A 15,618-nucleotide genomic window follows, 5' to 3' on the forward strand; every position below is an offset into this window, starting at 1 on the left:
CACTGAGATAGATGCATATCTGATTTGCCTACTTTGGAAAGGCTAATCAGGAACTCAAAAGAATGTAACCATTTGTGTATCACCTATCTGTGACCTGGAAGAGTCTTCCTGCCTTTGCTTCAAGTTGTCCCACCTTTCCAGACCAAACCAATGCACTTCTTACATATGTTGATTGCTGTCTCATGTCTCCCTAAAATGTATAAAACTCTGCTGTGCCCTGATCACCTTGGGCACATGTCGTCAGGACTTCTGAGGCTGTGTCACAGGCGCGTCCTCAACCTTGGCAAAATAAACTTTCTAAACTAACTGAGACCTGTCTCAGATTTTCTGGGTTCACAGGCTTCAGAGTGTGAAGGGGCTTGGAGAAAGGGAGGCAGAGAGTGGGGAAGAGCCAGCTGCCAGCAAGAGATGCACAGCTACAGCCAGAGAGAAGTGCAAGATGAGAGAAGGAGGGAGGGAGAGGTCACCACTGCTGGTTACTTAGCTGGGGATGTGCAGCCAGACGCAGGATGATCAGGAAGGGTACCCTTGGCTTGTCCCTCCAGCCTATCCTTCTAAAGGTCTAAGCTGGTGCTGGTCTGTCCTGAAGCAGTATCCGAACCAATTAGCCTTGAGAAAAGCTCAGGAGGGCACGTGAAGGCTGGAAAATGGGCTGGGCCAGGTTCTAGAGCCATGGCCAATTTTCTCTGGATGTTCTAGAGGGTGAGTGACCCCTTTGTGAGGCTCCTCTGCTAGTCAGGCCCCACAGGCATGGTGAGGCTTGGGAGAGCAGGCAGGCCTCCCAGGAAGAGCTCTCACTTAGAATATCTACTGTTGGAAGTCCTCCCCACTTCCCTCCTGACACTACCATCTTCCCAGAATAATACAGCACTGCTGTTTAAGTGAAGGTCACAGACTTGGTTTTCGTGTTTCTTCTGGGATTCTAGCTTGGGAAATCCAGGCTCTTCTGTCTCCTCCTCTGTTTTCTGTCTTCTCGTGCCTCCTTCCTGATGGTCTTTCCAGAACATCTTCTCCCACAGGCAACCTAGATGTGGTGTAGGAGGGCTCTCCAGAGAATGTCGGTATCTGGTGGTTAATTAAAAATGATAAATGGGCCTTTTGCCTCTCTGGCCACTTCATTTAGGGCAGGAAGAGTGAGAGGCTCTGTGGAAGATTGGGAGAGAAGCCAGGTGAAGGGAGGGGCAGCTCCAGGACACTATAGTCCTCCTTGACTCTTATTTGCAGGGTCCCCTAGTCCAAGAGGGTTGGTTCTCATGCAGACTTTGCTGAGGGCTGGGGCATCTGAGTCAGAGGTGGGTCTCCAGGTGAGGCGTCCTGACTGGTAATGGGTCTGGGCCTTGCTAACTCTTTGGGGTTTAGCTTGTAGGTTCTCAGCCAGGGCCCAGACCTCCATGCCTTTTCTCCAGGACCACAGTGCTCTTTTCCAGAAGGCTGGGCGGCCTAACTGGTGAAAAAGAACTGACTTGGGCCTCCAGGCCAGCAGTTCACTCTGGAACCTAATCCAGAGTCACAGCCTATTGGCAAAGCCAATATGCTGTGTGGACTGTCATACAGACAATGCGTTAGGCCCTGGGAGTCATGGAAGATGGACTTGGATGACCCCTGGGGTCAGGCTCACTTCCTTATCCCAGCTCTAGGAAAGAACAGCTTGTCCTGTGGGATTCCCCCAGGCCTGCACATGTACCCCAGTTGGGGCTGGGCTGGCATGAGCCCCTTTGGCCAGATCTTGGCTGGCTCTCATATGTTTACCTCTAACCAGGCCCAAGCTTGGCCTGAGGGCCCTGAGTCTCTGCCTGGTGGAGACATTCATGTGGACAGAGCCAGCACCCAGGAGAGACTGATAGGTGAATCCTGACAGGCTTGTGATGTGTGCATTACTTCCCATGAAGCTGAGGGGTCTGAATACCCAACTAGTGTGTGTTTAGAGGGTTGAGAAGTGGGAGCTCAGAGCTGGGGCCATGGCTGGAATGACTGGGAAAGGAGAGAGGGTCCAGTTCTCGGTGAGTCCCTGCTCTTCATCATCATTTCCTGGCTCCTCTCCTCTTCCCTGGCATTTCTCAAGTTCTGGGGCAAGGTCTAAATTGGGCACTTGGATGAGACTTTCCAAGGGAGCTGCCAACCTTCCAGGTCCAGGGTGGTCACAGGACCTGCTGGCTCCACATCTCCTCCTTTCAGTTTGGCCCTCGCCCTAATCCCTGCTGGTGTCTGATGCCAGTAACTTGCTGCCTGCTGAAGTCCTTTCTCATTGTGCCAGTTCCAAGTGCTACCCGGAGCTGCCGAGGTGGATCTGTGTGCGTGTGTGTGTGTGTGTCTGTGTGTGTGTCTCTACATGTCCTCCTTGGACATTTTACTAAATGTTTATTGGCCCCAAGTGAGGCACAAATTCCACAGTCCTTTCCAAACCTGAACTTAGTGGTTGGAGGAAGTGCCGAGTACAATTTATTAAATGTGTGCCATCCTCTCCACCCTTCAGAGCCTAGTGTGTGCTGCCTTTCCTTCGAGAAGTCTTCCCTTGGGACCTCAGCCCTGTTGTCCCCTGCCCTCTCTAGGCTCCTATGGTCCAGAGAGTGTGCCTTGCACAGCCTGGCTTGAGCTCTTGTCCCTTTGTGTCATTTTTGAACAGTGATATGGTTTGGCTGTGTCCCCACCCAAATCTCATCTTGAATTGTAGCTCCCATTATCCCCACATGTTATGGGAGGGACCTGGTGGGAGGTAACTAAATAATGGGGGTGGTTACCCCCATGCTGTTCTCAGGATTATGAGTTCTCATGAGATCTGATGGTTTTATAAGGGGCTTTTCCCCCTTTGCTTGGCACTTCTCCTTCCTGCTGCCATGTGAAGGAGGACATGTTTGCTTCCCCTTCTGCCATGTTTGTAAGTTTCCTGAGGCTTCCCAGCCCGGTGGAACTGTGACTCAATTAGACCTCTTCCTTTATAAATTACCCAGTCTTGGGCAGTTCTTTATAGCAGGATGAGAACAGACTAATACAGTTAGTCTCTTACCTTCCAGAGTGCAAGAACCAAGTCTTGTGAGTTGGCCTGACCCAGGTTCAAACTGTGCTTCTCACTTACAAGCTGATGACTTTGAGCTAGTTAATTTCTTTGAGACTCAGTTTCCTCATCTGTACAAGGGGGATAATAATGCTTTCCTCTCCAGATCATTGTGAGGATTTACGAGCTTATGCAAACAAAGCCCCTGGCACAGTGCCCGGCATAGAGCAGGCACTTAATAAATCTGAGTTCCTGTTCTCTGCTCTTCTCTCCTCACGGTTGTTGGAACAGGGCTGGGCTTGTGGTCGGCACCCAGAAAAGTAGTGGTGACTGATTAATGATTATGGAGCCTGCAATTATTGGGATGAAGTCCCTAAACAGGGAAACAGCTCTAAGCAAACCCATTAATTAGGGGCCTGTTTGCAGTTCTTTTGTGCTGACTTGTCATGTGTTAGTTCAAGGAGGGCTTTGTACCCTCAGCCTCTATCCACCCAGAGGTCATTCTGGGAAAATAATGACCAAGGAGAGGCTCAGGCCTGAGGTGTGCAATTGCCACCTACTTGTGACCTTCATGCCCATCCTCCCCTCCCCACTCCACTACTGGTGCAATAAACAAGTTAACAGGTGACAAAAACAGCCCTCATAAAGAAGGCCACTGGCTTTAGGACAGCATTAAGCCTGAGCTAATGGACTTTTTGCTAGGAACCAGGGACTTCCTGAGGCATAGGAGGACTCCTGACTTGGAGCGACCTCTCAGGCCAGGAGAGGCCAACCCAAGCTAGCTACTTTTAATTTTTTACTTCCAAGTATATTTAAAAAAAGAAGAACTGCCAAAATAGAGTGTTACATTTCAAAATCATGTTATAACTTACATGTTTATATTTATCAAGTTAACAAGTTTAAACCTCAAATGCAATATGAATATGTTATTTCACAATTCAAGGCTTTAAAAAATATTGTGTACTGCAAGCAGGTGGTAAGATAAACTAATGGGATATAAGTCTAAAGGACCCTTCTGTCCTGGGTTACCCCTCACCCTACTCCATGGGGATGGTCCCATGGGGCAGCTTACAGCCCAGGGCTCTGGCCTCTGCCAGCCACAGTGGTCGGTGGTCATCTCAGAGTTGGGTGGGGTCCCTGGTGACAGAGACCTGGAGATGATTCATCTCATGGGGAAATTTAGACCCATTCACAAGCCATAATATGCCTGTAAACAAGAGGTGGGTCTGGCTTTCTTCAAACGTTGTATGGCTCTTGGCTGGTGAGCATTTATGCTGAGCCCAGCTCCAGTGGCCTGCATGCAGTGGGTGCTGAGTAAACATTCGAGTCACCTGCTGCAGGCACAGTCTACAGCTCTTATTCACTTATTTGATGACTACTGCTTTCTCTATTAGATGGAATTATGCCTGACTTTTCCCTTCCGTATCCTAAGCATATAATAAGTGTTCCATGTGTATATTGAAAGAAACGAAATCAAATTTTCTATAAGAAGTACCCGGAATCAGCCCTTTTCTCTTGGGCTTCTCTTCTCCATTTCAGAGCATAACATTGTGTTGTGATTGTATTTATTCCCTTGACTTTGTCCTGCACAGGCTCTGAGCATCTATTTGGTATCCCAAGTACCCAGCACAGTGACTTGCACAAAGCAGGCATTGATCAAAATATCTGCAACTTAATGAGTGTGAGTTTGGCATGTCCAGGCCAATGGAGACAGCCTCCCTTCTAACCCCAGGCTCCGCATGCTGGGAAGCTGTGTTTCTTGATGAGTGTTTTCCTGTTTTCTAAATCTCTGTCCCTAGAAGCCCATGTTCTCCTCTTCTGGTGTCGGGGCACATCTGCTTATTGGTACATGTTGCTTAGTTAGAAACTCTTAAAACAGCATGAAATTGTTAGCACGTTGCTCAGGCCTGCCAAGCTGTTCTTGAGACTTAAGCTTTGGTAGGTTTGGTTTTCTGTTTGTTTTCTGTTTTCATGCAGTTTAGAAAATTGGTCTGTGACAACCTTGGAGGAAATAAGCCTGCCTTGAACTCCACCAAGGGGGAGCAAGCCTGAGATGGGGGGTGGGGGAGGAGGGAGATAAGCTCAGTGGGGAGAGGCTCTGAGATTCCCTGCCTGCATTCCTTTCCTTGCATTCTGGATTGGACTCTCAGGCTAATTTGATGTGTGGGGAGAAGGGGTGCCGAAAGGAGGAGGAGTGGAACTGGGGAGAGGCTTGTCTCTGCATGGCTTCTCTCAGGAAGACCAGCAGGACCAGTACAGCACCTTTCGGTTCCGGAGGACAGAGACATGCTCTCTCCAAATAAATGTCTGGGGACGGAGGCTGTGAAGGAAGATGTCCCTTCCTCATATGATTCCTCTGTTATCTTTTGGGTATGGGCAGTGCCAGAAGTGTCCCATGTGGCTCCAACACACCATCTCTTCCCCCTACTCTTGGCAGCACTTATCTCTTGGCAGATTTTTCTTTCTGGAAATAATTTCATATGGAGAAAAGGCTGGGCTGACCTATTTCACTTTGGGTGGTAGTTGCTATCCTTGAGGGTAGGCAGAGCCAGCTACTGCTGCTTCTGGATGGTGAGACCAGGCATGAGGAAGGGTGGGTTGAAGAGGTCTCTAGAAACCCCAGGCAGAACTTGGTTTGACTCCTGGCAGTGGAGATGGGACTCAGGAATTGTTCTTTGGTCGAAATGTCAGTAGTAGCATCACCTCTAACCCTTCTCCAAGCACCATGCCTTGTTTTGGTGCTCTCTGTTCCATCTTTCATGGCTATTTAAAAATCTTTTCTTTCACCCTTTTCCACAAAAGCGCTGCCTCCATTTCAGCCTTGAATTTCTCCTCAGAGAGCGGTTCTCAGCTGTGCTGCTGGGTTCTGAGTCTTTATGAGTGAGTCTGAGATTTCTACTTTGCCCCTCCCCCCACCCCCTGCATCTAATGAATCTCAAAGCACACCCTTGAGAACCCCAAGGATGGGCATTCTGCCTCCTTATCGCCCTGGGGCACTGAGGTAATTGCATCACTAGGCATGTCAATTCTCTAAGGGAACCCTTGTTTATTTGGTATCTACAATGTGCCAGACACTGAGCACATGACTTAGATGGAATGACTTGCTCAAACCATGGAGGCAGTAAGTGACATCCACATGCATGTCTGTCTGATAGCCAAGCCCTTCCTCATTCCTGGTACCAGGGGTTCATGAACTCAGAGGATTAGAGTGCTTTGATTCTCAGTCTTTGTCATCTTGCCTGCAGCCCAGTACTTCTAGGCTCGCTTTCTTGGTGGTTCATACCCCAACTCTAAGCCTGTAAGAATAATTGGCATCAAGGTAAATTTCCCTTTGTCACCAGCCCTTGGTATTAGTTCACTATATTAAAATAGGTCTTTAATTTAAAAAAGCAGGGGAGGGAGAGAACTAAACATTGAAAGAGTTTATACATTTCTAATTGTGAATGTTTGGTAAGGCTTAAAGGCATATGATGGCTCCCATTTCAACCCAGACACTTCTCAGGAATTCCTGCCAACATTGTTCCCCATCAGTCCTTAGTCCCTTCTCTGCCTCCTTCTCACCTGGAAAGGGTTTGAGGCAAGTGTCCCTCTCACACCCATAATCTAGATTGGGATTCTTAACTTGGGATTTATGGATGGGTTTCTGGAACCTGTGAATTTCTAGAAATTGCACAATGTAGTTGGATTGTTGTGTGTGCTTTTTTCTGGGGAATGGGTTAACAGATTTTATCACATTCACAAAGAAGCAGGTGACTGGAAAGCACTAGAGGTGAACATGGAACTTCCATGTGAGAAACTTCCTTTAGAGGTAAGTGCTAGGATAAGTTTTGCCTTCTCTAAAGGGGCCAGTATGCTTTTTACCATTAGAACATTTCTATTTTTTTCCCACTTTCATTTTGTTGGAATTATTTCTACCTGAATCAATTCAGCTTTGTGTAAATGTTATGGGAAGAGAAGATTCATTGAGCAGTTACGTTTTATTACAGAAAAAAAAAAAAGAATTGACTTTCTTACCAATTATCGTATTGGCCATAGGACGTTTTCTAGGGGGCTATGATGTAGAGTGACAGAAGGAAAGACGAAACTTGAAGGACATCTTTACTAGGTGTGAGCTCGAATGTCTTTCTGGGACAAATGTCCGTGAGGTCAAGCGATGAGGTCCAAACAACCTGCTTCACTGTCTCTGGCAGGAAAAGATCTTGGGGCAGGAGGAAGCGAGCCCCTTATAGAGTAAAAAGAAGTTGCCACCATTTTGTGGGCTGTTGTGCTGTGACAGGATATAGTTAATAGGAAAATGCAGACATCAGCGAATTAGAAAACCCGCTTCAGCAGTCCCCCTCTTCTCATGGCCCAAATGAGGACCAAATGTGACTCATCGTAGAGTCATCCTTGGTTATCAAGTCCTGCAGGCTTCCCTCCGTCACTGAGTGACTCAGGACATGAGCTCTCATTGCCATGCAGAATGGCTCTTGGCTGGGGTGGCAGGGGCCCTGGGAGCAGCTCCCTAGCTCTAGAAACATCTGTGCCACTTGATCTCATGGGGCCCTGTATTTAGTTGAATAACTACTGGAGGATAATGTTGATTTAAAAAAACAAAAACAAAACAAAACAAAAGGTGGTGTGGTATACTGGAAAGAACATGGGATTTGGGGTCAGTCAACCGTGGTTCAAATTGCAAAGGCTTCCCACCTTTGCTAAAAGACATATTTAAACACTTGGGGGTAGCTGGGCATGATGGCACAAGCCTGTAGTCCCAGCTACTCAGGAAGCTGAGGTGGGAGAATTCCTTGAGCCCAAGAGTTCGAGGCCAGCCTGGGCAACCCAGTGAGACTTCATCTGTTAAAAAAAGACAAAAACAAAAAACACTGTGGGAGGGGGAGGAGATGTTTGCCGGGCCCCTGAGTTAGGTCCGTTTCTTCTCTCTGTTTCCCATCCCTTCTAGAAACTTTTTTATTTTCCCTTGTTGCTTCTGTGGCAAGATATAGGTCTCGTGGAAAGGGGACAGTGAGACCACTGGCCTGTTTTGTCCTAATCTAGGCCTGAGGCCTGTCTTTCCTGGGTTCATACTTGGTCGAGCCCAGCTCACCGAGATAAGAGTGTGCGGTCAAAGGCCCAGCTAGAATAAAGTTTTTCTTTGCATAGCACTGGTGGGTTTTAGGGAAACTCCTTAGAAGACAGGTAATGTTTGACCACTTGCCTTTTTCTCTATCTTGCTAATGCATTTGTGATGGCCGGTACTCTAGCATCCATCTTAGAACAGGAGGATGAGGTACATACATTAGACAGAGTGATAAGCTGGATCCTGAGGATTGAGAAACTGCTAAATAGCCCTAGATCATCAGCTTCTAGCATTATTTTAATTCAGAAAGAAAGAAACTTATGTCTTATTTAAGTCACTGTTATATTAGGCTTTTCTGTCACATGGGATCCAACCCTAATTAATCCGGTGGTCACACTTTTGTGTTCTAAAGTCAAATTACCTGGGTTGCAGTTTCACCTCTGTCTTTCTATAGGCTTCAATTTGGGCAAATCTCATAATCCCTATAAATCTCCAGTTTTTTTCTGTGAAATGGGGGTTATCATTGTGTTTATAGACATGGTATAATGCATGGTACATGTTCAGCACTCACTAAATATTTACTGTTATGTTGTTGTTACTGTTATTGTTGTCATCATCCTGGGGCATTTTATAACCTTGGAGAACTTTTTGGGGGTGGCTATAAGGAGGGTAGGAGTCATGTGTTTAGGATCCTGGGGGTCTATCCCTCAATCTTTTTCCATAAGAGAAACAACTCATATGTTCAGAGAAGTCACTTTCTCTCCCTTCCACATCTAAAGTGCAGCTAATGATATTTGTGCCTTGTTGGGAAAATTAAATGAGAAAATATATGCAAAGCAGCCCACACAATGAACAAAGCATACATTCCACAAATGTTAGTTCTTATCTCTTCATCTTTTGATACTTCTTTTCACATTGTGGAGATAAATGTGGGGACCCCCTTGCCTTGTGTTTTACACTGTACTCCTAGGCTGGGTAAATTGCAAGTTAACTCTGGCAGCTTGGTGGCTGCAGGTGAACGCAGCTGGTGAAGGGCCAGTGGCCTACCCCGGGCAGAGTTGTGCAACCCAACCTTGAAGACTTGGGCCTGCAGGCTCCGTGGCCTTGAGTGGCAGGTGGTCTCTCAGTGACAAGGGTAGAGGGCAGAGGTTTGGGGGATGCAGGGAAGATGGGCAAGGTCTAACAGTGGTGTTGGGGGCCTTAGAGGAGATGGGGCAGGGATGAGGGCTGTCCTCTGCCCTCTTCAAGAGATAACTGCCTTTTTCGTGTGTGGCAGGTCCAACTTTGCAATTTACCAGGTGAGTGGCCACAGGAAAAGTAGTAATCTCTGGGAAGACAATAATACTCATCTTAAAGAGCTGTTTTTGAGGCTCGTATTGGACGAGATACTTTATAGAAAGGATGTATGGCACATAGCATAGGCCCCTTTCTCCAACCCCATCCTCCATCTACACCAACAAATACTTGCCTCTAATGAGTTTGCCACACCGGCATGAGCTCTTGGGGGTCCCTGAATGCCACCTGCAGGTGTCTGAGGCAAGTGCCTTCAAGGAGCCTTGTGAGACTGGATGGTTTCATGTAGGGTGAGCACAAGCTGTTGTAGAAAGTTGTATCCACATGGTTAGAGCTCTGTATGAAAGCAACCAGATGCAAAGACCGAGGCATGGTAGGCATGGGGTCTGGGAGTCCTCTATCAGCAGGCTGCTCTTCAAGTCTGTCCTCTCCCTGTGACATCTAGATGCTTCCTACTGGCCATCGTCCTTCCAGCACAGCAGGGGTGATGGAGCGGAGGCCAGCTCTCTACTCCCTCCTCCACCACCTCTTTACCAAACACAAAATCCTTTTGGATTGATATCCCTTTCGTTTAAAAACTTTTTAATTGAAAAAGAAATTTAACTTATAGAAAGATATAGAAAAAACAATAGTATCTCACTGCTAGGTATAAATAAATGTTAACATTTTGCTTTGATTGTTTGCCTTAGATTATGTTTTTCAAAAAAACCACTATTAATAACGCTGAAATCTTCACTGAACTGCTTTCCAAGCCTGACTGGAAGCAGCCTCTGTCATGATTTTGACGTGTATCCCTTCAGTCCATGATTTTTACATTCACCCTATGACTATGTATCCATGTCGAGATTTTGTATTTCTTCCCTTGACTCTTCCACTGTGGAAGTTATACATGGTATTTCTATTGCTTCTGTAGTTTCTCTAGCATTTTTAATAGCCATACTTCATATTTTTCAAACAAATTTTAAGTTAATTGATATTTCCATTCTGTTCCTAAACGACATATAGAATTTAGAATGCTTTGACTTTTGCTTCTATCTTTCATGTTACCACGGTCTAATATTTAGTTCTACCATGGTTTTACCCACTGTTTATCATTATTTTCTAGAATCTGTACCTGTTTAGATTTAACAAAGTATTTATACTTTTTTTGTACACAATTGCATCTTGCGTTCCTGTCTCTATCTTCTTTTTTCTGAAGTAATTCTTTAGTCGTTATTTCAATGAATATCTGTGTTTAGTTAACTCTTAATCTTTTTCTGAAATTATCTTTCCTTTGTCTGCAGTCTCAGACGTGGGCCCGCTGAAGATAGAACAACAGATTGACTTCTTCCTTTGCTAGCACTTTTAAGATATTATTCCATCATCTTTTAGCAGCTCTTGATGCCAATAAAAAGGCCACTTCAATCTGATATTTCTTTGAAGATAACCTGTCTTTACTCTCTAATATCTTTAAAACTATTGTTATTATTATTTTTTTAAAATTTTGTTTTGTCTTTTATTTATTTATTTGAGATGGAGTTTTGCACTTGTTGCCCAGGCTGGAGTGCAGTAACACGATCTCGACTCACTTCAACCTCCGCTTCCTGGGTTAAAGCAATTCTCCTGCCTCAGCCTCCTGGGTTAAAGCGATTCTCCTGCCTCAGCCTCTGGAGTAGCTGGGATTACAGGCGTCCACCACCACGCTTGGCTAATTTTTTGTATTTTTAGTAGAGATGGGGTTTCATCATGTTGGCTAGGCTGGTCTTGAACTCCTGACCTCAGGTGATCCACCTGCCTTGGCCTCCCAAAGCGCAAAGATTACAGGTGTGAGCCACCGTGCCTAGCCTAAAACTATTATCTTTTTCCTTGATGTTTTGTGGTTTCACATTCATGTGTCTAAATGTGTGTTTGTTTTTACTTATTCCATATGCTTTTTCAACTCAAGGCCCATCAGCTTTTCTCAAATCTGGAAAATTCTTAGCCATCCTCTCTTCAAATATTTCCTCTCACCCTTATTCTCCTTTGTCTCTCTGTAGCACTTATTGACAGATACAGGGCTATTAAAACATGTTCTTTGCCAGAAACGGTGGCTCATGCCTGTAATCCCAGCACTTTGGGAAGCCGAGGCAGGTGGATAGCCTGAGGTCAGGAGTTTGAGACCAGCCTGGCCAACATAGTGAAACCCCGTCTCTACTAATAATACAAAAATTAGCTGGGCGTGGTGGCAGGCACCTGTAATCCCAGCTACTCGGGAGGCTGAGGCAGGAGAATCACTTGAACCCAGGAGGTGGAGGTTGTAGTGAGCTGAGATCGTGCCATTGCCCTCCAGCCTGGGGGACAAGAGTGAGACTTCATCTCAAAAAAATAGTTCTTCATGTTTTTCAATTTCTTTCTCATTAAAAAAGTCTTTGCTATCTTTTTGTTGTGTTCTAGATGATTTTCTCAGATCTGTTTTTCAAGTCACCATTTTTCTCCACTTCTGTATCAATAGGCTATTTAAACAGCCTGTTGAGGATTTAAAAAAAAAGGATAATTATGTTTTTTATTTTTACAACTTGATTTTAGTTCTTTTGCAAACCAGCTTTTCTTATAATGTTCTGTGCTTGCAATATAGATTATGGTCTTCTAATTTTAGAACATTTTAGACATACTGATTTTAAATTCCTTTTCAGAATTCTCAATTATTGGCAATTCCTTAGGAATGAATTCTCCCATTTGTAACATTTGCTGACACTAGCAGTATCATGTCCTTATGTGCTTTGTAACTTTTGTCTCATCCTCAGTGGGAATTATCTTATGTGGAGTCCTGTGTATTCTCCAAGACATGAGGCCTCCCTCTGCTGTAGTTTCTGCATTATAAAAGTCTCTTTTCTAGACCATCTTAAAAAAGAGATGGGATCTCATTATGATGCCCAGGCTAGCCTCGACCTCCTGGGCTTAAGTGATCCTCCTGTCTCAGCCTCCCAAGTAGCTGGGACTACAGGTGCATATTACTGTACCCTAGGCCAATTTTTCTTTAGATTTAGGCTGTGGGCTTCTATTCCTGGTAAAAAGTATGAGAATTTGGGTTTTATACTAGTATATGCAAACTAGGTCCTTCAATTTCTTTCATTAACTCTCTTTTTTTCCCCCTACCCACACCTTGGGATGGTCAGCCAGCTTCTCTGCTATAACTTTGAGTATGGAAAGAGTTTTTCTAATGGCATCATTCTTTCCAAAATTTCTGCATAGATCCAGTTCTTTGTGATGAATAGGAACTGTGGCTTTGACTTGTGTTTCTGTGTGATATTAAAACCCCTCTAAAGCAATGCTTCTTACATTTCAGTGTGCATATGAATCACCTGGGGAACTTGTTAAAATGAAGATTCTGATTCATTAAGTCTGGGATGGGGCCTGAGATTCTGCATTTTTAACAAATTCCCAGGAGATCCCAATGCTGCTGATGCAGGGACTATGCTTGGAGTAGCAGAGTCCTCAAGCACATCTCTGACCAGGTACTCCTAGTCTTCCAGTGGCTCTACCTTCCACTTTCTGTTCTACATGTTCTCTTTGTTTTTGACAACTGAAAGGTTTCCTCTCTTGAGGGTCCCTTCAACTTTAGACTCTGAATCCTAGATTCTTTCCAGTTCTAGTAAAACCCCAGTTACCTGGTATTTTAGGACAAAGTATGGCTGTGTGAGATACAGAAGAGCCCCAAATAACAGAGGCTTAAACAAGGTGTCACATAAAAGCATTCATAGTTAGGAACTCTAGGGATGTATGGTTTGTGCACAATTGCCAAGGAGCTAGGCTTCTTGCATTTTGCTGCTCTGTCATCCATGGTGAGCTACCTCATGGTTTAAAGTGACTACAAGAGCTCCAGCCATCATATTCACCTTCCAACCAGCAGAAAGGACAGATTAAGAAAGGCAAACCTTAGAGGACACTTGCTGGAAGTTACAAATGCCAGCTGCACTTCATTTCATGCTAAAACTTAGTCACATATTCACTCCTGATTGCAAAAGAGTCTGGGAAATGCAATATTTATTCTGGGTAGTCAGATGCTAAAAACTAGGGCTGCTTTTGCTAAGAAAGAGGGGAATTGGTAAGCAATAGTCTCTGCCATATCCAGAATGCAGTTTTCTAGAAACTTAAGGCATCTGCCTTAGCTGTGGATCCAGAAGAGGATGGGTTGGTGGGAGTGGGAAGAGATAGTCTCTTCATCTGCAAAGTGGCAGCCATGGAGCTCTAGTAACCAGCAACCAGGAAACACAGAGGCCCACAAAATAAAAGATAAATACTCTGAGAGGACAATATGCCCTCTGTATTAGTCTGTTTTCACACTGCTATAAAGAACCTCCCTAATACTGGGTAATTTATAAAGGAAAGAGGTTTAATTGCCTCATAGTTCCACATGGCTTGGGAGGCCTCAGGAATCTTACAATCATGGAAGAAGGGGAAGCAGACACTTTCTTCACAAGGTGGCAGGAGAGAGAAGACCAGGGGAAACTGCCACTTATAAAACCCTCAGATCTCGTGAGAACTCACAAGAACAGCATGGGGAAAACCACCCACATGATCCAGTCACCTCCCACCAGGTCCGTCCCTTGACACATGGGAATTACAATTCGAGATGAGATTTGGGTGAGGACACAGGGCCAAACCATGTCATCTCTGATTAGTTTATTCCTTGAACAGAAGGAAAGCAGAATCGTGACTATAGAGTGATATCTACAAAACCCTAGCGTTTTTCTTCAAGGTCTTGAGAAATTTTCCAGAAATAACCAGGCAAATTTCTCGAGACCAGGCAACAAAAAAGAAAAGAGAATTGGAAAGCCCCAAAGAGTGAAAGCGGTGGAAAGAGGGCTGGCAGCAGACGTTCTGTGAGATGAGAGCAAAGGCAGTCTGGGTGAGTAGCAAAGCTGCCGAAGACCCGGATATTTCTCCTGGGGTATGTGCCCAGGACAGGGTAGAGGTGGGTGGAGGAGGAGTGGGGTGGGAGCCAGAGAGTAGACCCACCAGTCACAGTGTCACATTTCAGGACCTCTAAGACCTCAGTACCAGGCTGAAGGGGAACTGGCCGGGACAAGTTAGGGGTCTCAGGGTTGGGGAGAGAAGGCCAATTTTGGCATAGAGATACTTAGGTCAGCTTCAATGGTTAGGGCCCAACACAAAGATGGTGGTTTGTTATGAATATCCCTAGTCCCCAAGTAAACATTACACTTAGTAATATTACATAATGCATATTAGCAACTCAGAGAAGTCCTATGGTAAATAACCAAACAATGACTGTTTTTTCCCTAGAGATTTAAAATTATTTTTGATTATGGAATGCCCCTTTCATGGGACAGAAATTAACTACCTTTTATCCCATTGTTCCTCAGAGCACCCTCTAGAAAACCATGCCACAGATAGGTAAGCGAGTTGCCCAGAAGAAATGCTACTATTTTTAGTACTAAATTCAGATGGAATTACCCCTGAGGGTATTGAAAACCCTGTGATAGCACTGTGATGTGGCCCCATATATAATGATGCTTTTCGTGGGACTGTTTCTTGTAATGACATTTTAAAAAACGCTGATTACATCACACCAAAAACAGTTCAGCAACAGTAATTCTTCTGGGGCCGATATGATGTACTCCAGGTATCCATGTTTCCCTTGCTCTGGTGGGATCCAGGGATTGGTGTTAGAAAATCTGGAAGAACAGATGAACTGCTTGTTCTTCAAGTGGTCTTCTCTGAAATAGTGTTATTTTTAAGCAGGGCTTTTACATAAATATTTAGTAGTGGGGCATACAACCGTACTCTCTAGATGAACTCGAAGGATGATGTTCTTTGTTGCCATTTGAGTACCACATCAATCAAGTTGTGCATATGACAATCAAGCTGGGGTGAGGTTGATATGCCTTTGGGAGCTGAGCCCTCCATCAGTGTCCACCAGCAAGACAAGGATTCTCTTCTGAAGTTGCTTTGGTCCACTCCAGTGTGTAAATGAATGAGCAAATAAGGCTCCCAAAGTCTACCTCATTTAACATGGCTGAAGTAGTGCCCATGCCTCAGAATATTTAAGATTGGTATTAATTAGACCCTTGCCACAGCCAAATAAAATCTTGGCAAAGCACCCAAGAATGCCTGGCTTTGGGCAATGCTACTGTCAGGATCCCATCCAAGACAAACTCTATGTTAGTGCCAAGTAACTGAATGAAGTAACTTGTATTGGGTCATTATTTATAAATCAGTTAAAATGTGGAGCCTATCAGAGATAACATATTTAGTTTTAGGACAGATCTATGGGCTTTCCGTCTGAAAATAATTG

General features: G+C 44.9%; 1 protein-coding gene across 1 annotated transcript in view; it reads left to right on the forward strand.

Annotated features, from left to right (window-relative positions):
* The window catches only part of LOC129462518 (uncharacterized), a 36,006-nt gene extending 25,323 nt beyond the window's left edge, over positions 1-10,683 (forward strand). The window contains exons 8-10 of the mRNA XM_063617057.1: positions 9,328-9,349; positions 9,579-9,609; positions 10,628-10,683. Coding sequence (XP_063473127.1) covers positions 9,328-9,349; positions 9,579-9,609; positions 10,628-10,683 — 109 coding nt within the window. The remainder of the gene's footprint in view (positions 1-9,327; positions 9,350-9,578; positions 9,610-10,627) is intronic.
* The last annotated feature ends 4,935 nt before the right edge of the window (positions 10,684-15,618 follow it).

This window comes from Symphalangus syndactylus, chromosome 14 (genome assembly GCF_028878055.3).
Source record: "Symphalangus syndactylus isolate Jambi chromosome 14, NHGRI_mSymSyn1-v2.1_pri, whole genome shotgun sequence".
NCBI lineage: Eukaryota > Metazoa > Chordata > Mammalia > Primates > Hylobatidae > Symphalangus > Symphalangus syndactylus.